Source organism: Dromaius novaehollandiae, chromosome 5 (genome assembly GCF_036370855.1).
Source record: "Dromaius novaehollandiae isolate bDroNov1 chromosome 5, bDroNov1.hap1, whole genome shotgun sequence".
Lineage (NCBI taxonomy): Eukaryota > Metazoa > Chordata > Aves > Casuariiformes > Dromaiidae > Dromaius > Dromaius novaehollandiae.
The window spans coordinates 5,328,644-5,350,910 of record NC_088102.1 but is presented as its reverse complement, the minus strand read 5'-3'; the positions used below and the strand labels follow the sequence as shown (position 1 = coordinate 5,350,910).

General features: G+C 42.4%; 1 protein-coding gene across 1 annotated transcript; it reads left to right on the top strand.

Moving 5' to 3' along the window:
• The first annotated feature begins 1,485 nt into the window (after positions 1–1,485).
• Positions 1,486–21,935, top strand: ATG14 (autophagy related 14). Its single transcript, XM_026100040.2, has 10 exons — positions 1,486–1,762; positions 7,719–7,781; positions 7,911–7,953; positions 8,355–8,436; positions 12,964–13,201; positions 13,599–13,828; positions 14,273–14,390; positions 15,565–15,655; positions 15,768–15,853; positions 18,797–21,935. The coding sequence occupies exons 1-10, from the start codon at positions 1,497–1,499 to the stop codon at positions 19,101–19,103; spliced, it is 1,524 nt and encodes a 507-aa protein (XP_025955825.2). The 5' UTR covers positions 1,486–1,496; the 3' UTR covers positions 19,104–21,935.
• The last annotated feature ends 332 nt before the right edge of the window (positions 21,936–22,267 follow it).

Genomic DNA, 22,267 nt, shown 5'->3' with positions numbered 1-22,267 from the left:
TGTTTTCCCCTTGTTTCCTGCTGAAGATGGATCTAACAGGGAATGAGCTCTTCCTGAGCCACTAGAGGTTGCTGTTAGATGACTTTAATGTAACCCAGGCTAAAACCTGCTTCTCTCCTTTCTGCAATACAAATATACCATATGGGTAATGGCTCAATACAGAACAGGGTGTCACAGTCTTACTGGGCTTAGTTTTGCTGTTTTGAGTTTACTTCCAGTCAGCAAGGATGAGAGTTCAACTTCTGTTTCTGCAGTATGTCTCAAAAGTGCTTTCTGTAACTATTTCTGTGCTCTTCTGGGAAAAAAAAGCTTGAAAAACTTCATGCACTTCCTTGTGATAAACTGGTCTTAACTGTTATCAGTTGCTTTGTCATAGTCAAACTGTGGATTTCCACATTCAAATCTATTCTAAACAAAGGCTTACTTTTCTGTTTGTTTTTAATGCTGCAGACTTTCCACAGCTATGGGCTGAACTTTTATTTGCACTATAGCTGTAAAAGCTGATAAGCTCGAGTTACAAGGATCCCTGTAAGTGAAAAGCAACAACCTATTTCTAGTGGGGTGTTTGGAAAAGGTTTATCTAAGATGAGCCTCTTTCAGAAATAGAACTGTACTTTCATTAAGAGCTTGTCATACAATTTAACCAGTAAAGTTAATGCTCTTTGAAAATATGGATAATACCATAAAGATAAGAACCGGCCTCTGTGCCTTTTCATTAAGCTCCTGATAATGTTTGCTGTGGTAACTCTTGTCTAAAAAAACAAGCATCTTGGTTCTACCCATGTAGTGCTGTTTAAGTGTTACAAAACATTAGTACAAACACAGTGGGAAGGGGAAGCAATATGCTGTGGGGTGGGTGGGTGGCTTTTTTTTTTCTTTCTTTCTTTCTTTCTTCCTCCTGGTTTGTGTAGACTGCCTGTCTTCTAGTTTCCTATTGTATTCTGACAGGGAACTGGCTGTTTCATACCCATTTAACTCCTGGCTCCATGACTTCAATCATGGGACTGGATAAGGAAACATATTGGCCTGTCACTTCCAAGGATGTGCATCAATAGTTGCTTTTTTTTTTTTTTTTTTTTTTTAAAACAAATCTTTTGTTCTTAACATCATTGTCAGTACTTGCCCAAGGGGTTATTTTCATTGGTATACGTAGTCCTTGTGGTGGCTGGCTATAGTGCAAATAGCCCCTTGGGCCTGCGATGATGGTGACTGCAGATGGAGCCACAACGCTGTGCTGCTGCTGTCCTGTCCCACCCTGGGGAGAGAGGACACCATCCCTGTTGGGGTGTGACACAGGAGAGGCGCGGTGGGACCCAAACGCCCCTCAGCCCAGGAAGCGAGACACAAAACCAATTAACGCAGACTGCATCGGGCAAGACGACAGATCTGCGAAGAGCCGCTGCGGCCTGCTCCAGGCTTCTCGCTCGGGCTCTGGGGGCAGCGGGGCGGCAGGGGAGGGCCGCGGCCTCGGCGGCGGCCGGGCGCCGCTACCCACAATGCCCCTGCTGGAAAACAAAGTCCCACGTGACCCGCGGCGCCGCGAGCCCATCATGGCGTCTCCCAGCGGCAGCCGGCCGCAGCCCGGCGGGCAGGGCGGCGGCGGCGGGGCCGCGGCGCTGCGGGGCGCGGAGGAGGACGCCGAGGGGCTGTACGTGGCGGTGGAGCGCTGCCCGCTCTGCAACACCACGCGCCGCCGCCTCACCTGCGCCAAGTGCGTCCAGAGCGGCGACTTCGTCTTCTTCGACGGCCGCGACTCCGAGAGGTACCTGGGCGAGGGGGGGGACGCGCCCCTCCCCCCACCCCGCGCCCCTCCCGCCCTCCCCCGCGCGCAGCGCCGCGAGGGGCGCGGAGGTCACGCGGCGGTTGGCGGCCGTTGGGCTGCCCCTCCCCCGCTCCCCTCAGGGGCGGCGGGAGCCCCCGTCGCCTCCGCCCTCGCCGCGGGCAGAGCGCTGCCGCCGCCCCGCTGCGGGGCGACCCGGGGCCGGCTCGGTCGGTCGGTCGGCGCGGCGCCGGGGCTGTGGAGAGCCCCGAAGTTTATCGAGTTGCCGCTTTGTTTGAGCGCGGGTGCGCCGGAGGCAGCCCGGCTGCTCAGCCTCGCCGGAATAGGCAGAGAAATAACCTAAAAATACACATATAGTTAATGCCCGCCGCATCCCCCGCTGGCGGGGACGGTGGAGGAGGTGGCAGGAACTGGGGCCGGCGGGGTTGTTCCGCGCACACGCTGTACAAAACCTTTAAAAACGGCCCTCGGGAAGAGGCGTGATTCTTCACGCTAATCCTCCTCCCTTAGGCAGATCCAGGGTTTTACGCTGCCCTAGGTTGGTGCGAGGAGGTCAGAGACAGGCTGGGGATCACGTGCGGTCTTCATCAGCGTAGCTCTGACTCACCCAGTGAGGGATAAAAACGTGTTACTTAATAATAACCGGAAAAAAAAAAGTTTGGATCCTGCAGTCCCCCATGTCTCGCTTAATCAGGTGCTGTTGTCAGCAGGCTGGTCTGTTTTGGTGTAATCAACAAACTGGGGACAGCTTCAGACAGTTAGGGGCAAAAAAAAAAAAAAAAAAGAAAAAAGAAAAAAAGCCCTGTAGTAGGATACTTAAAAAGCACATGCGTTTTCAGCAGCATATGGTGAACCAGTAGGCTTTTAAGTCATTAAACAAAATCAGGAAAGCATGTGAGAAAGTACCACCTTTCTTTTCTATCCGTATAAGTAAGTGTGGCCTGTATCCTTATACGGATAATTCGTATCTGTATATGTGTGGCCTGTTTAGAATTACGAAAATATTCCACTTCAGTTAATCACACACTTTCTTGCTCTTTTTTGCAAGGACTTAGCTCCATAGGAGGGCTGCTAAATAAGAAATATGCCAATAAACAAATGTTCTCATTATATGATTCAGATGCTGATCACCTCTCTGTAGCTCACTTTCGACTGCGAGGCTGGCTCACGTTTACAGCACGTCCATCTGAGATGCACAGTACTGTCTCAAGAATAGCTCTGATTTTTGGCTGATATATCTCTGCCGTGTTTATGGTCCTTTATTTGCAGCTTCATTAACAGCTGTTGAGAGTGATTTTTCAAACTGTTTTGGGAAGGTGGTAAACAGTGTGTTGTATGTTAGGGTCCTTACAACAAACACACTTAGCATCCTTGTGCCAAATATAATAGCCGAGGAAGCAACTGTTCCTTTCTTACTGCCTTGGTTTCCTGCAACAGATTCAGGCAATTACTTGCTAAGTTACTGAAGGTATTTTCCTACCATGAACTTTTTCTTTGGGTGTACAGAATGTGTATGATTGGACAGTGATGTGTGGTCTCACATTTAAATAAGTTTGACTTTTTTAAGCATAACCAAAACATAGAATGTCTGCTCATGTCGTGATCTGTAAACTAGTTCATGTGAGTGGGCCCTAAAGCCTTGCTGAATTTTATTAAAGTCAGTGGGACTTTGTGTGGGCATAAGGGGTCAGCCGGTATGAGTCAGCTTGTAAAACTGCAGCCTTAGTCTGCCACTTTATGGGTTTTCTTTTTTTACATGAAGGACTGTCTCAGAGCCACAAACTGTATTTTAGTCTTTTTAAAATAGAAGGAAAATTTGTGTTTGTGTAAGATGGCTTGGGGTTATCTGCAGCTTCCATGAAAAAAAATGTGTTTAGAATTTAGAACATGAACCCAAGTATTTTTGCCTACTCTTTTCTTAACATTAAGATTTTGGACACACATCAGGCTTTTAATTACAGAAATTCAGTTGTAGTCCTCATTATAGTGGAACCACGGCCATTTTGTATTAACCAACTGTTATGAAATTTCCCTACCCATTAGAAAAAAGCAACCATAAGGTGCTTTAACTGCCCCATTCCTCTTGGGCTTGAAAATGGACAGGACATTTAAGTTGTGTTTCTCTTTCTTTTTTTTTTTTTTTTTTCTCTCTGGTCTCTGGTTGCCATCTATGAGGATCACTCCGCTATTCTGTTCTTCTACCAGCCTCCATTCTGGGGAGCCACCCTGTTCTCAAAATTTCTCAAAGCCTTCCCGAGCAAGCAGTACAGTTCTTTGAAAACAGAACCACCATGTAGCAACTTCATGTTCATGAGTTAAAATAGCGTTAACATAAATGTGCTCACTTGCAGCAGGAAAGCGCAGTGCATGGACAAAGCTGCGTAAATCTTGGATTTCTTGTAGGTGCTCTTCTTTCAAAGATAATGGCATGATTTGTTTTTGAAACTGTGTTTGAAATGTTTTATCTGCATTGTATAATTAATACTTGCAATGACTGACATTAAGGTGAGAGAGAAATAGTCTTTCTTTGGGCATCTCCATGCATTTCTGAGGTCAGTTTTCTTTTTTTCCTCATTGTAGGCAACTAGTGGTGAGTTCCTATGAACCTTTCTTGTAATGTGAGCGTAGAGATGGACAAATTCTTTAAACTGTGACCACATACTATGGCAGAGTCATTTAGGGACAGCTGCAGTAAGCTGGCTTAGATTTCAGGTTGTGTTTACTGTCACCATTATTTATTTGTTTACTTTATGCCTTTTAGTAGTACCTAGGTTAATTTTATATCAGCGTGATGGTTAGTACTGCCCAAGGCCAAGAGGATCATTGCAAGGGCTTTTCTGTATATGTTGGTTATCAGCATGGTGTGAGAAATTCAGCTTCAGAATGGGGAAGCGTATAGGGACGCCTGTGCCTCCCATTTGTCTTTTTGATGTGTTACAGGGTTGGGGGGGTTATCTGTCTCTTGTGAAAAGTAAAGAAAGAGAGCATAACCAGTTGTATCCAGTGGTGTGTTATTTTTAGAATTTCCTTGTGACTTTTCCTTCTAGGAAGATAAACATATGTTCTAGCAGTAAGAATTATTTCAGATTTCTTTTCGGTGGACTGTTTTACATGCTAATTGTTAAAAAAAACTACAGTGAGATTCAAGTTATGCTCATGTCTGACAAAAATCACAGCCCATATCTGTGAGGGGGGGGGAAGGGGAAAGACTGAGGAGCTGTTAAGATTAATTATTGAAATACAGCTACAATTAAGCATGAGTATTCCGGAAGTCCTCCAGTAAAGTAATCACCACTATGCTTTTCATTAGCGATACGTTGTATGTTCAGATTCAGGCCAGCTTCTTGATGTTAGTTTCAGCGTGGAGACTACTTTTTTTTTCCTCCCCGGAAGTTTAGTTGCCTCTCAAATGCATAAATTCTCGGAGTATGTTTGTAACATATGCATTGCTTCACTTTATATGTTTGCAGATGGTAAAAGTCAAAGACAATGTGATTGTGATATCTAAGCCTGTCTGATTTCTGTGTGTTATGGTTTATGGTTAGGAACAGGGACTTTTTGTGGCGTGGGGTTTTACTATAGGCAATAGATACAGTAATGGATTCAGCTGTTTCTATCCTCGGCTCTTTCAGCATTAATCAGTTTCTGTAGATTAGGAAGTGCTTCTTCCTGGTTACTTCTCTCTAATTATGAACACGCCAGGTGACCACAGAAAATCTAAGGTTAATGTAATAAGATTGAGGATGAAGAAATATTCAGTGGCTAATTTGAGATACTAAATTCTCTGCTTCTCTCAGTTTACATTTTAGGGGCATATCGTTAATAGTTCATCCAAAGCCACATTTGTTTCTTGCTAAATTGAAAGGCTGAAGATATATATAGAAAAATTAGTTACATGATGCAATGCAATTAAAACTAGAGCTATATAAAGAAATGGAAATGTTTGCTTCAGAGAAACCTGCTGAAGAAGTTTGTAAGAGCTGTTTGATATAGTTGCCGAAGTGGTGTGGTGAGTTGTAATTTTTGCAGGCTTTCACAAATATTGTTATCTTCCCTCACTGGTAAGAACTTAATTTAGTCCCAAAGATTTGACACATCATTCAACTTTTCCCTAATATGGTGGACATGATTTGGGTAATTGGGTTTAGTCAGACTCCATGCCTATTAATCCAGCTTTAAAAACAAGAATTGCCAAATTACCACAGCTCTCCTTGTGTGACTACTGCTGAGCGTCGTGTTTCTTGGCCAAGTTATTTTTGGTTGTAGCCGAAGGTCAGAGGTACAGTAGGTGTGCATTGCCCCGTGGTAAACACGGGTCTCGTACAACGCGTTGGTGTCATTTCCACGATGACTGGTGGAGTGAGGACACATGGGAAGAATGAACGGGCTGGGTTGAGCAGCTGGACTCCAGTTGCACCACATTCCTCAGGCTCACGCGTTGCCTCTGGCTTTTGTACCGGCACCTGCACTGGTATTGTGTTATGTTTCGGAAGGAAGGCAGGTATTTTTGGTTGACTAAGAAGGCAGCAACCAGAAGTTTTGTTGTCATTTTAGTGCTGTTGTCATCTTGGAAGGGTGATTACTCACTTTATAAACCCAAAGTTAGTCTCCAAGCTTTCAGATTTCAGCACTTTGGGGAAAGAAATGAATCATTTTGGTGTTTTACCTGAAATCAAACCCAGAGAGTTGAACATAGAAAGAGGTCCCGGATGCCATCCTGTCAAGGCTTACTGTATAATTCTTTACAAAGAATAGCTTAAATATCTGTGAAATAAAGGAGTTGGTTGTATGTGAAACGTTAGATCTCTGCTAAGATGCAAATGTGGATTCTACATGTTCCAGGGGGACATATAATGAATTCTTTTTTCATACCTGGACTAACCCCTAGACACACTTCTGAGGTGTGGGTCAGGATGGTATTGTAACATGGCAGGCATGAAGGAAAGTTGAGAGGCCGTATCCTGTCAGAACACAAAGTACATTTGCTATTTTTTTATATTGTCTAACACTCTTGGCTGTCTCTCTTGCTATTTACCTCTTACAGTTAGCTTTGTGATTTTATGCTTCACTGTAATTCTGTGCTACGTTGTGCATACGTACGTTGTTTGTACCTATTTTCTTTAAGTGTGTTTCTCAATGTGTGCTGGAACGTGGAGGTGAGCAGAGCACGGCTGTTCCATAGTCAAAGGATGACAACACAGGATGATGAATGTAAAAAATTTCCCTTCTGATCGGTTCTTTGCAGTTCCCATACCCCAGACATCCAATGAAGCAGAACTGAAGCTGGCGTTTGGGTCGTGGATTTGTGCCTAGTAGACATAAGTAGCAGACAGTACAACTTATTACTGTTTCTGATATAAGCAAGATTTGGATGTCATGTAAAATTAGTGAGAGATTATTGTCCAGTTTGGAACCAATACCAAATAAAGTGCCAGACCCTACCAGGCTGGCAGGGAGAAAATACAGGGCATAGTGTGTGAATACCTGCATTTCTCACTACTGGAGTGGATTCAATTAATACTGGCAGAGCCTGTGAAATGACACGATTCAGACTGTGCAATATAATGACACAGTATTGTTAATGTCTCCAGTGACTACAGGCTTTTTAATGTATGTTTTGCTTAACACTATGAAATATTAGTATTGCTAAGCTATAAATCTTTTAGAAATAGCAAGTAGTTAAGGATAATGTTAATGAGTTTTGATAATACAACAAGCTGATATTTCCTCAGTTTAGAGGTTTCGTTGCTATTCTGGTGAGAGGGAGAGAGAGATGCTCTAGAATTCTGCAAGGGTTTTATACATTTAACCATTACTTCCAAAGATTAAGACAAATATTTGAGATTTAGAGAATCCCACAAGCTTCGGTCTTTTTACTGTTTTAGTAACACTGCAGTATTGTACAAAATAATCAAGGCAAACATTTAATTTTTTCCAGGTTTTCAGAGAAGAAAGAAAGGCTGATGCATCTTAAAACCAAACAGAGAGAATTCCAAAAACAGTAAGTCGAGTCAATAAATGAAAATAAACTATAAGAATTCTCAAAAAAAAAAAAAATCCAATGCACTGTGCTTGGACATATATGTAATCCAGATAGTCAGATAACTTTCAGTTATGTTTCCTTCTCTAGTGTTTTGAAGGCCATGGAAGGGAAGGAGATAACTGATCAGCTGGTGAGTTATTCAAAGTGCTCCATAGTTTTTAAACTCTCTGAATTCCTAGATATCATAGATTAAAGTTACATTTTACCTTGGGGGTGTTGTAGTGCTTTACCAGAAAGCCTGTTGTAGGGAAAACTGAAATTGATTCTACAAGCAGAGTGCTCCAAACCACCAGTATGTTTCACTTATTAGGTATTTTTTCAATAACTTTTTATATTAACTCACTTTGTAGTAAGCATTCAGTGTATTTGTGGCGTTCATCTATGCGCAGAACAGTACGTGAAATATTTTTGTCTGATCCAATTAAGAACATCCTGCTACTTTTGCATTATAGCTGCTGGCTTTGCTGTTAATCATTAGTCAGTGTGTTTGAAATCGTTTGTACCCTAGAATTGCTGAACATTCTTTTTCAGAGATGGAAAATAATGTCTTGCAAGATGAGGATTGAACAGCTGAAACAGACCATTTGCAAAGAAAATGATGAAATGACAAGACGTGAGTAATGCCTGTGCTTTTGTGACATGTAAAACCTCTGTGCCTTGAAGAGTGAAATGTCAATTGATGTGAATTTGAATGTTAGTTTTTAAAATGGTGAATTTCCAAACTCTGATTCCTTAAGTCAGTTTGCAGGCCAATCAGTGAGTGTTTTTAGTCATGTTATGCTTGGGTTCTAATTAACAAATGGTATACATATTATTCAGCTGAATGGGGATTGTTTTGCAACAGCTTAGAAAGTAAATGCTTAGCAGCCTATGACTTCAGCTTTGTTTCTGTAGTTGCTTTTCTTCAGTGTGGTGTTTCTAATCACTTCCTTTCGATAAAGTGGAGTAAACAGCTCTGCAACTAATATGAATTTCATGTAACTGATTAATTTTAACCCATGACTTTTTAGAAATCCTCAAACCCTACTTCAGCAAGACTGTCACTGAAATATGGCATAGGCTGGTGCATTGCTATCAGCAGCTTCAGTTTTGAGAATCATTAAATATTTTACACAAGAGATTTGTAGTGTCATCTTTCAGAAGAGAATATGCATCACTCCTTACAATCTGCACACAAAGGAAAGATAGGAAGCACATTAAGGTACATATTGACTGAATCAGGAGCATTGTAATGACTTGAAATTCGGGAGGAGCCATACAGTAAGTGGAAGCACAGACATATAACTGAGAATGCCTATAAAGGAATAGCACAAGCTTGCAGCTATAACCTCAGAAAGGTTGAGGTGCAAAGTGGCTTTCAATTAAGGAGGAACATGGATAGTAACAATAAGAAATATGTAATAAGAACAAGATGAAGGAGCGAGTGAGCCTGCTAGTTAACAGGAAAGACAGTAAATAACAGTTAAGGCAGAGAAGTCCAAAATACTCAGTGCCTTCTTTGCTTCATCTTCTAACAAAGAAAATGTGATCAGGTGCTTAGCCAGATTAAATTTTACATGATGAGAGGACTGCAGGCCAAGGAAGGAAAACAGCCAGTTCAATATAATTTTGATTATGTCAGCAGGACCTTATGAGATTAACCTTAGAGTACTTAAGGAGCAAGCTGAAGTAGTCTGTAGAACACTTGATCTCATGAGGGAGAGAGGCTATCCCAGGAAACAGTGTGAAAACAGCATCTCTTTTCAAAGGGTGGAGGAAGAAACAACCTTAAACCGATGGCTCAGTCATCCTAATAAAAACCTCTGATCACCCTGCAGGTATCTAGAAAATAATGTAATTAATAATAGATGTCACTCTTTGTTAAGAATAGGTCTTGTCCCCTTCTCTTGGGGGGTCAAGTGGTCTAGTGAAGGAGGAAGCAGAAGGTGCAACATACATTGCCTTTGGAGATTCCCCAAAACTGTCTCACAGGCAAGCAAAGAAATATGCTCTGCATGTAATCACTGCAAGGTTGACACAAACGTCTAGAAAGGCCACAGTCAAACAGTGGTGATACTTGTCAAACTGAAGAGGTGAGGAAGGTGGAGCTCGGTAGGAACCTCTCCTTGGCTCCCAGCTTCGTTCAGTGTTTTCCATAATAGCTTGCGTGGTGGAATAGAAAGTGGAATGGTTGAAGCCAAGGTGGATGATGATACAATTTCTGTGGAAAACAGGGTCAAATTCAGAATCATGCAGATAAATTGACAGAATCATCTGAAAACAACAAAGTTCAGGTGCAGATTGTTTCGGAAAGAAACATATATAAACACAAAGTGGGGAAAGCTGGTAGAGTTTAACAGGAAAGGATCTGAGAAGTCACAAACAAAATATAAATTACCAATCTAACACTGCTACAGAAAAGTTCAGACCTCATTCTGAGTTATACTAACACAAGCATTGCATCCAAAATAGAAGCACTTATCCTGCCATGCCTGGCATTGGTGATGCTTCAGTGGGAGTCTGTAATCCAGTTTGAGCAATTTAAGAAAGATACAAGTCAACTGGAGAAAGTCCAGAAGAAAACGTTAGGAATAAAAAACAGAGAATGAATAAGAAAATTGATGCTTGTTTGGTTTAGAAAAGAGGAAGCTGAAGAAAAGCAGCTTTTCAATGAGTAGAAGATTATTACAAAGGGGATAATAATTGCCTGGTCTCTTTAGCCACTGAAGGAAGGACAAGAGGAAATCAGTGTGACTTTGAGTGAGGAATTTAATCACCTTTTCCCAAAATCCAGCTCTGACAGAGGAAAAACGGTGGGACCAACTGTGTAGTGATGTTGTGGAGTTCCCTCACTGGAGGTTTCTAAAGGGCTGGACAAGTGTATTGTGAATGATGAAGATGTATTTGAGCTTCTGCAGGGGAGGGAAGGGGGAGGGGAGTTCCTATACATTTCTGTTATTCTGTGAAATGTATTAATACACAAATGCTTTTAATCTTCAGCTGCTTTTACTCATCATCTGGTTTGCAGAGAACCTGCTTAGATTTAACCCATGAATTGACATAGCTATTGCCTCACCAAACTGTCGTCTCATTAGCTCAGTTACTCGAAAACTGCTCTTGCAGATAGACCCTAAATGAACTCTTGCAACAAGTAGTCAGCAGGTCAGGAATCCAGTGTGGTTCTCTTAGGAGAGAGACCATATTAGACAATATGAATAGGTTGTTTCTTTTCTTTTGAATATGGCACAGTTTAGTTTTCTGAAGTAAAAACATTTCTAGAATGTTGGGCTCCTGCTTATGCCTTTGACCCTCTTGGATACCTCAGTAATTGGTGCATCTTAAAATAAGGTTTTAAAATGTGTGTGACTGCCTTCTATCTGCAGGGAACAATTCAGGGAGAGAATTCTGCAAACATCTGGCGTAGCTCTATAGTGGGCACAGAGGAGCATGCATGTGCTCGCATTTATCAGGCAATGTAAATGTGTGGAGCATAGTGGTACCTAAAATACTGCTGTGGACAATTTTTTAATCAAAGCAGCAGCATGTTTGGTGTGTTCTCCCCTGCTTTTCATTGCTGTTGGCCCTGCAGAAAAGGGAGTTGCATTCGGCAGAAAAAAAGTAGCCTTCCAAGTGCAGCATGAATGTGGAAATTGAATAAATTGACATTTTTCTTCTTTGTCTACTATTCTTTATGCAAAGGGAGAGTTTGGGATATATGGATGCAATTATTAATTTTAATGGGCCACAACAGATCAGGTAAAGCAGTAGAAACAATTTCTCATGTTCAGAGAAAGTGCCCTTTGTGTCTGTGGGGGCAGGTGCACGCTGCAGGGTACCCCGCAGTCCTGGTCTCCCACATTTCCGGACCAGGGACGAGCCGGAGTGCTGTGCAGTTCCACTTCTGCCAGTGAAAACCAGGGCTAGCTGGCAGAATGTGGCTGGGCACGTACCTGGGGATGGGAATCACTCTTGGATCCCATTCTTCAGATGCAGCCGTTATGTTTTGTTCTCTCACTTTGTGAAATGCAGCTGTCTAAATATGTTGGTTAGGGCAGCTGTCTTTCCTTAGATATTTTCTCAGTTTTCTTTTTAATAGTATAAAATGTAGCTTCTTTCAGTAGCAGATGCCATGGAGAATCCCTGTTGTAGCTCTGGTCTCATATGTGCCTTGCAATCAAAATTTATCAGCAAAACAATGTCTGGGCTTAGTGCTTCCCTTCTGTGCAAGGGACAGTTATCCCACTGCTTGATTACAGGAAAGTGAATAGTCTGTCTTTGTGTAATGGAACCTGACTAACACTGTTCAGTAATAAGAACTGAAACTGGGTGGCTAGTAGATTGGGACTCTCATTCAAGCTAGAGTACATAAAGATTTCTAGACATGTGTTTGGAGGCAGTGTATAAGAATTATTTTTCTGTGCTTTTGAAAGACTGAGATGGTTAACCACTCTATCCAGTACCCTGTGTTTGTGGAAGCTTTACTGCAGTGACTTATTTAATAGGCAGATCAGCAGATGCTCTTGAAGGGTATTTTTCCAAGCCTTAGTTTGCCTAATGCGTGGAGTAAATTCAGGCAGTTGCTGTCAGTGAGACTTTCAGTGCAGGAGTGCATTTGTCGTTTTGTGACTGGGAATGGAGGTGGCTGGTATTCCCTTGTGGTAATAAGAAGATGCACTGTTGGGATCCAAGTGCTTTAAGAGCACATACATGACTGCAAAGCCCAAGTAACATACAATAAAAGAAGCAGTGGTGCCAGAAATTGTGGATCGAGATGTTATCTGCATTGATTTTGGCTGCAAGCAACGCATGCCTTTTTGGCCAAGACCACGCAGAGATGTACATTCAAGTTATTTCTGTCATGACGACTACCCTAGAAGTTTAATTAAACTATGAAATCTTGGCTTCTCTGTTTCAAATCCAAAAACAGCTGCATAGAAGATATGGAAAAACTAATCCCAATTTCAGTCTCTTTGTAGATCTTCAGAAAAGATTAAAAAGTTGTATCATTTAGCAGTTGGAAACTGTTAATAGTGAAACAGGGTCTTTTTTTAAGCTGCTATAGATCTCATTTTCTGTAAATGTTAGTAAAGCTTTTCTCAAGCTTATCACAAGCACATTACAGCTCCTTTTCCAAGGCTAACATCTGCTGTTGTTTTCACAGACACAGAGGGTCTTCTGAGAATTAAAGAGGAGAACCAGAAGCATTATCGCAGGGCTCAGCGGCATCAGGAGAAGAAAGAGAAGATCCAGCGGCATAACCGCAGGTGGGAAGACTTGGTAGAGAAAAAAACCTATGACTTGAAAACCCAGCATGAACATCTGGCAAATCTTCGCCGGACACACATCCTGGAGCTAACGTCAGTCATATTTCCCATTGAAGAAGTAAAGACAAGCATGAGGTACAGAAGACTTATTCTTTTGGACTCATTTTGCTTAGCTTTAGACACTCAGAAGTGAGTCACGTAAGTCTAAGCTAGGTTCTCTGGCTCCCTTAGCGTCTCTGGAGAGGAGGAGGTGTTTCCCAAAGGCATCCTTCCCAAAGAATGAGGTCCAGGATAGAAGGATCTGGAGGTACTAGTATCTCCCCACTGAGAGATCTGAGGCATGTGTCCAACATTAAGCTCTCTTAAAATAGGTAATTAATCTCAGAACAAAGTAAAACAGTTTTGGTAAGGAGGAGTTTTGCAGGAGTGTTTATACAAGCATTTCAATCTCTGTGAAGTCTAGCCAAGTACGTTACTGATTATATTTTAAAAACTTCTTTTAAAACCCTCTGTTATTCTTTGGGTGCTACAGAGATCCTGCAGATGTGTCTACTGAGAGTGACAATGCTATGACCTCTAGCACTGTGAGCAAGCTCGCGGAAGCCAGGAGAACCACTTATCTCTCTGGAAGATGGGTGTGTGATGACCATAATGGGGACACCAGCATTGGTATCACAGGGCCTTGGATAACCCTTCCTAATAATGGAGACTATTCAGCATATTACAATTGGGTGGAAGAGAAGAAAACTACACAAGGACCAGGTAAGAATTAAGGTCTCATTAGGCATCTGGGATATTCCAGAAGATGTAGAACTTGTAGCCTTGGATGCCAGCAGAAGGCACTGGGGACTGATAGCTCAATCCATTCGTTCTCAGCTGGATGAACCTAAGTTAGAAATAAAGAAAAGGGATCAGTCCATTGAAAACCTCTCTTGCAGGAAATGCTTATTGGGGCAATGTCACAGAGAAATAAAGTCAATTATGCACAGCTTTGACATGGTTCACATGCCATAGATTTAACAGGAATTCCAAGAATTACTATTTTCTGCTGGCTTCTGACAGACTTAACTGTAAATGATTACTGGATTCAGGCAGTTCTCAATACTGACAAATGACATTTTCCAGAGCAGACTTCAGTAACACATTAACACACCCACTGAGGCTTCATATAAAATGAGACTTTTGTGATGCTTTTATTTCTTTTAGATATGGAACATAATAACCCTGCTTATACCATCAGTGCTGCATTGTGCTATGCAACTCAGCTCGTTAACACTTTATCTCTCATACTTGATGTAAATCTTCCGAAGAAGCTCTGTAACAGGCAAGTAATTGCAAGCCTCAAAGATGATGAATCAGTGACCAGTTTTGACTGATCTTGATTTGATTTGGTTTTGTGAACATGTCATTACTTGAAACAGCTTTTATGGTAATGGTTGATGGCTCATGGCTTTCTGTGCTGTTTAATTTTGGGGGGAGGGCTGGTAGAATTTTAGATCACAATTAATAGTCCCTCCCTCCTTTTTACCTCCTGAGAGCCTAGAGCAACCATCATCATTCAGAATGATAACGTATTACTAGACATAATCAGCCTCCTCAAATTGATAGCTTATTACTAGACATAATCAGCCTCCTCAAACTGGGAATGAAATATGACAGTGCATGAATAGCACTTTTCATTTTATGAGACCCTACTGTGCTTTACAAAATCCCAGCCCAGTTCAGCAACTCTTAGTCATCTTGAATAGCTCCACTACATATATGATCTAATAGTAATGATTAAGAGCTGTAGAACAAGGCTTTATAATATAACAGCAATGTAATTCTCTTTGGGATAGAACACCAGTGGGGAACATAGCTGCCTGCCAGACGTCTGGGAGTGTATCCTGTAAACTCCAGCTGTGATGAAAAAAAATTAGGTTTTTAATGTCTATGTAGAGCAGATGGGATCTGTACAGAAGTACTGAGGAAGCTGTGGACTTGGTCAGTCTTTCAGGGGTCTCAGCTCTGCTGTTGAGATTCTTCAAGTGTTTAGAACAACAGTTGCCCAAGCGAGGGCGCAAAAGTTGTACGGGATCACGGTAGATTTTTATCTTATGATTTGGGTGCTCAGTCTCCTCAGAAGGAAAGGATTTGGAACAGGATATGAACTGAGATTTAAAAGGAGAGCCAAAATAGTTTGGCTGCAACAGACCTTTCTGAGTCTGCATGCTGTTCAGATCACTTGCCCTGTAGAAATCAGCGAGACTAGGGCAAGCAGGGCTTGTTGGGGAAATGCTAACAATCCTACAAGGTGAAAAACACTCATCTCCTGAGCACGCTAAAACTGGCTGTACAATTTAAACAAGTGCTCACTACAAGAATGTTTACTCCATGGTATGTTAAGAAGCCAGGCTGCAAAATGCTGATGTCTTCAGTCAGTGCATTTTCATAGTGTTTTGCTCTGTGTGTGTGTATGTGCACACGTGTGTGTGTGTGTGCATGCGGTCTTTCAACAGCGAGTTCTGTGGAGAGAATCTCAGCAGACACAGGTTCATGCGGGCAGTGAAGAAGCTGAATGCTAATATCCTTCACCTTTGTTTCTCTCAGGTAGGATGAATGTACATTTGGATTCTTTAAATAGCTTTTAAAATATGAACTGTGACTGCAGGTTTCCTCCAGTAACTGATGATGTCTTTTTTTCTTGCCTTCCCCTTGGTAGCATGTAAATTTAGATCTGTTGCACCCACTGCATACGCTCAGGAACCTTATGTACCTGGTCAGCCCAGACACTGAGAACTTGGGCAGGTAAGAAGAGCAGTATTGATGCCCCTGTGACTGAATTGCTTTTGGAGTTATGCATTTGCCTTGTTATTTATGTGGGAAATCCTCCCCTTTTGCTGCACCTATGGATGAGTCCTCCCCAGCACATCAGAAATCAGGGTGGTTGCAAGAAGACAGGAGAGGGCAGAAAATAGGATCTTAGTGAGAAATTAGATTTCAGAGATCTCTGTACACTGTACTTCTGCATACGGCAGGCTCAGCTGGAGAATTTGTGACTAACTTTATGGACTTGATGTTTGCTCTGGGCCCAGAAACAGGAACTCCTTTCCTCTGGATGACAGCAACACACGCCCCAGGCAGTCTCTTTGTGTGCCAGATACGACTGTAATCACATCTTGCCAATGTATAAATATCTAAGAGCATCCAGTAGTATAAACCCTAAAACTAATACTGGGTAAGGCTTGCACAAAATACCTCTGATCAGTGAGCCCCATAGGCCAAAGTCCGCTCTTCCAATAATACTAATTTTTATGTAAATTAAGATTAAAGACAACTTTTCAGTTAATTTAGTAGGCAATGTAAAGAACACCCGTTACTGCAGGCTGCATGCACCAGGTCTAATATTCATTTTATTACAGCTTAGGTATAAAAAAAGCTAGCAGCATTGATTTCCTCTCGTGATAGTCCAGTCACAAGTGACTTGTGCCTGGGACAGTCTCTAGATATTAGTTAGATCTGAGGACTGCTTTATCCCCCTCAAACACGTACGTGTTCTGACATTTACTTTTTGACCTTGTTCTTGCTTTTATTTAAAAGCCTGCAGTGCCACTAAGATGAACTGAATTCATGTCTCTCAGAACTTAGTTGTGTTCTTTGGTTATATCCCGACTGGTTTGAACCAAAGGCAAGGGGAGGCAAATCCCTCTCACACAGCTCAGTTTGGAAAAAGAGGTGCTTGCTGCTGCTTGTCTGAAAGCAAGGGAATTGCAGGAAATACCTGGCGAATGAAAAACTATGTTCTAGAAAGTAGTTACTGTAAAGGATCCAAGTGCCACAGTCTACTCACTTCTCTGTGTGACTGTTACCAAGCTTCACAGGCATCTACAGGGTCCACATAGCAAAAGAAGAGGTTATGGGAAAGAGTAAAAAGATCCCTGGAGAAAATACCTGCCAGGGAGGGAAAGTTTAAACTTTTAAAAACTCTTTTAGCTCATTAAAGATGAGATTGAGAGATGACTTGATTTCCACACCTTCATGGGGAAGAAAATGGAGGCTACTGAATGGCATCTTAGTCCTGCAGAGAGGAGCGTAAACACCATTGGAGGCAGAGTCTGAGCTAAATTGAAATGAGGCATATGCTTTTAACACAGATTAATTATCTGCAAGAGTGAAGGTGGAGATTCTCCATTTCCTGATGTTTCCCAGTCAAGGCTCAATGAGTTTCTGGAATAGATGCTTTCATCCATTTCATCAAGTTACTGGGCTCAGGACAGGGGGAACTGGATGGAATTTAACGGCTGTTGTTATATAGGAGGTCACAGTAGATGATATTATGGTCCCTTCTGGCCTTAAACCTGATGACTCTCTTCTGATGTTCCCTTGTTAAGCAAAATGCTTTGCCAGAAAGCAGCGCTCCTGTTCCTTTTTACATTATGAAAGAGGAGTGTTTAATTTCTCAACTGCCTGCAAAGTTTGCAGCAACCAGCTGTCTTTATTTTGCTTTAGGTATCTAGGTTTGTAGTTGCCTGATAGTTTCCTCTATAAGCTCCTGTTTTCAGATGTGTGTAATATTACCAAGCTTTTATCGTTTAGATTAAAATTTTCTATCCTAAATGATTGTTTCAGGCTTCTCCAAACAAGGCTGGAGAAACACTCTTTCATCCATGCTCAATTCTTGCTCCTGTTTCACTGAGGATCTGTAGGAGCTTTGTGCTTTGGAATGAAATTTGACAGAGGCTCTGCTTGCTGTAGGAGATAAACCTTTCACTGACTGTGAAAATCCGATTGTGGGTTATGGACTGCTGAAACTGTTTGCAGATGCTCGGCGAAGACTTCTTAGATGTTGACTCCAGGGTCCCTGTGTTTTAGTGCAAGGCTGTGGGACTGGGCAGGATGCAATTGCTTCTCCTACCAGGCAGCGGCAGCAGAGAACTCGCACAGTCACAGGACAGCTGAGGTTGGCAGGGGCCTCTGGAGCTCGTTTAGTCCAAGTTCCCTCTCAGAGCAGGTTATTCAGGATCATGCCCTGACAAGTTTTGAATATCTCAAGTGATGGAGACTCCACAACCTCACTGGGCAACTTTTTCCAGTGTTTGACCACCCTCACAGTAAAAAAAAGATTTTTTCTTTGCACTTAAGTGCTTTCAGTTCTCCCATACTGGCACTTGGGCAGCCTGTGGTGTCAAGGGCAGAAAGCCCTAAGTGCTGGTTGAAGGTAGGTTCCACTAGCAGGTTTGCCTGGTCCTGCTTACAGGGAAGTGCTGCTGTGGGTAGTCTCCACTAGTGGATTCTGCCAGCCCAGCTCTGTAAGTTGTGAACTGCACCCTCCCCCTTGCTGACAGAGCTGCAGCAGTCTTGGCATGGCCAGAGCTCGTTTTAAAAATAAAAGCTGTTCTACATCAAGCTGAGATTTCCACTCGTGGAATTGTGAGTTATTATCAATAGCTCGTGTGTGTGACTATCCACTGCCAAAGTAAAACAGCTCTTCCGCCGTTCCTGCTCAGTGGATTGGAACCCAGCTATCGCTTCCTTGGCCAACTGTTTTCATTCTACCATTGTCATAATACAGTTATCTCTGCAGCCAGTGAATTTCTCCTTGCCAACTGATAAACACAGAGGTTTTAATTACTATAGGCATGACACACACACCAGGCTGCTTTGGCATGCCTGGGACTCATACCAGTGAGGTGACGTTCCCTCTCTCGCGTTGTACTGGAAGGACTGACAGCATTGTGTCCGTGTTCGCAGGTCTGGGCCTTTTGAAATTAGTGCTGATCTTGAAGACTCCATGGAGTTTGTGGATCCCAGTGCCACTGGTGAAACAGATGAGAGCGGAGACGAGCACGTCAGTGATGAAGAGACGGATCTAGGGACAGACTGGGAGAACCTGCCGAGCCCTAGGTTCTGCGATATCCCCTCGCAGCAGGTGGAGATGCTCCAGAGTCAGAGTACGCAGGTATCTCAGCCCATCGCCAGCAGCAGCGCTGGTGGAATGATCTCTTCTGCTGCTGCGTCGGTGACCTCATGGTTTAAGGCGTACACTGGACATCGTTAATGAGCATGGGAAAAGGATCATAGGATTTGTGGAAGGAATCCCTCCCTGACAATACTGTAGTAAACCTTACATATTCAGTTAAGTAGTGCCTGGAACAAAGAAAAGGTCAGACTTTGATTTTGTAAACCAGAAAAACCTTTTTATTTACCCAAGATGACTGTGACAGTACCATTTTGTAAATTAGCTAGCTACGTACTTCTGACTGATTCTGTGACGGCACTTTGTGTCTTGGTTCTGTCTGCATTGTTGAGTATTGAAGAAAAAGGACCCAGCAGCCGCCTGCTTTACCTTCTAAAGAAGAAACGGATTTTGGAGTATTTGGATTAGAATGAGTACAGGAAGAAGGCTGCTCAATATTCAGTCTGGACAGTGGTGCAAATGCAGTTCACATTTTCTTAACTCCTTACAGGGTTTTTGTTTGTGTGTTTTAAATCTGTCTTGCATAATGCAAAAATGCATATTTCTAAATTTTTTTCATTCAGGACATGACAATTATGCATTTTTAACATGTTTTCTAATCTCTGTTGCCATATTTTTAATACAAAGAATCAGCATGGACAGGAATTCACACAGCAAATTGCTCTTGTTTTAATTTGGTTGTGGATCTTTACCCAGTTTTGCAGTGGAAAACTGGTTCGTTTCATGCTGTTTCCAGTGATCGGTAGTCTAGAAGTTTCATGTTGTGCTGTCCAAAGCACACACAGGCTCTTTACTCTTAATATCATACACCAAAGAAACACTGGACATTTTCTTAGCTAGACCCACATTTGACGCCGATACAGAAGGATTGCGTTGCTGCAATAATATTTGTCAGTCAGAACACCACGTTGCCACTTCTTATTATAAAACCTCATTTCAAGCTAGTTTAATGAAGTCACTTGTTCTCCACACTATATGCATTTTAAACCCTATTCTATTTTATGTTTATGGTGGGGTTTTTTTCTTGTTTACCTAATGCCAAGAAGTTGATTTCATTTCACTGCAGAAATGCTCACAGCGCAGTTGGCTTGCTTGTAAAACTGCAGGAGGTGTGATCCTGACAGATGCGTTCATTAACAAGTGCTCCTCCACTTCCTCTGCCTTTGGGTATGTATTACTTAAAGATGGGTTTGCTCAGTGAGGCTTCCAATGTATGGTTTACATTTTATAGTTGGAACATTTTACTTCTCCGTGGGGTAAACTAATGTAAAAGCAGCCTCCCATCCCTCCAAGATGGAAGACTTCTGCCTCTCTTCCCTGTAATTTTCCCATGGCGACACGGCTCGTAACGTGGAGCGCTGCGAGGCTGCACTGAGTGATGCATGAGCCGCATCCCTGGCGTCGGGCAGCGCCCTGGTGCGTGTTTCAGATACCGGCTCTGGGCCAGCTTAGCCTGCTGCCTTGTTCAGTGCTGAGTGGTTTGCGGTGGTTTTGCTCTGGCCAGCAAAAGGAGACGTGTGCTTCCTACAGGGCCCATCAGCGCTGCCTCCTGTCTCCACTGAGGAGGGGTTGAGAAAGCAATTTGCATACTAATGCTTGTGTGCGCCAGGGTGCCGCTCAATACTGCGTCTCCCAGCCCCCCAGTCTCATGTGGCAGCTCTTTCTCTTCGGCCTTGGGGACGGGGATTTGGTGTCGGTAGATTTTTTTTCTTTTCTTTTTTCTTTTTTTCTTTCTTTTCTTTTCTTTTTTTTTTAAACCAAAGACCCTTAACTCCATACTAACAGCGCATATGTTGTTAGATGAAGACATCCTCAGTCCTACAACTGTTTTGGTCTAAATCCAATAGTTAGGTTTGTTTTGGGAAACAAGACAGTTAAGAGAATAGCTAAGACTCCTCGACTACTGTAGTCTGAACTGGGACTATGCCCCCCGTCCCTGAACCGCCAGGGCTCTCTCCGGGGACGGGGACTGTCGGCTTTGGTTACCGTTCAGTTAACGGCACTTTACTTAGTTGCAGCTATCGGATTCTTTGCAGTTCTGAGCAACCAGCACATACTCATGAGTACTGTATATTGGGCTCTTAGCGTCTTACAACCCTTTCTGTTTCCCCAGTTATTTTGCACTGGACTCCACCATCTAAATTTTTTTTTAAGCACATTTCAGTTGCTCTTTCATTGCTGCCTTTGTGCTACTTAAAACCCCTAGAGGCCAGGCCATGATTCAGCTTTGTATGCTTTCATTTTCTTACTTTACAAAACTAACAGACACCTTTTTAAGCCATATTAACTTCACAACCATCATGTTTTCCAAATAATTTATTTGCAACCATGTAATATTCTGAAAGTGCACAAAGGCATTGCAAGGATGTTAAAATGCATTGGGATAGGTCCTTTCGAGAAATGTTTTTGTAACAGAATACAGGTTGTGTTTTTTTAAAAGTGTTTTTGCACATGTGTAGCTAAGGAAAAAAATGTGTGTGTCCAAAACTTGAGTGCAATTGACAGGATTTGTTTTATAGGTTGTTTTTTGGGGGAGGGGGGAGGGAGGGAAAGAACATCCGTAATTACAGATATTTGAAGACAGCCAGCTGAGAGTTTACAAAACAATTTGCGTAGCATGAATGCAGGAATTTCAACTTAGGCCGTGACTTTTGTCCGTGACCAGTGATCTGGTGTGGCAAATTTGAGCTGCCAAGGAAGGGCCTGATTTTGAGAGCCCATCCCTCTGTTGAAAATCAGGTGCCTTTGAAGGGTCACAGATGGGGTATCTAACGGTTGCTAGTCACCTGCAAAAACTCTGGGCCTCTCTCTCTGCAACTTCCGAACTAGATGTAACTAAACACAAATGGTTTTTTTTCTAAATTTTATTGTATTATTGCAATAAATCTTTAACAGAAATTTTTTAAAGTTGTATATTTATAATTGTTACTTCTGTGTGGTTTGTTTTTTAAACCTGCTGGGGAAAGTATACAAGAATTTCCAGCCTTCAAAATGTCCCAGGCATCCAACCCTGTCACAGTTAACTTACAGTGTGGTCATGAAGTGGTAAAATATGCAATACTGATTTTAAAAAACTCTTACATAAAATACCTGCATTGACACACACATGTACGTATATGTAAACTGGCAGATTTCTCATGTAGGCCAGCTGTGGACTATATGCTGTTGGGTGACTTTTTCTCACCTTGCCAGATGCAGCTAATGGATGTGAATTACTTTTGCATGCAAGGGAACACCCTCCTGTT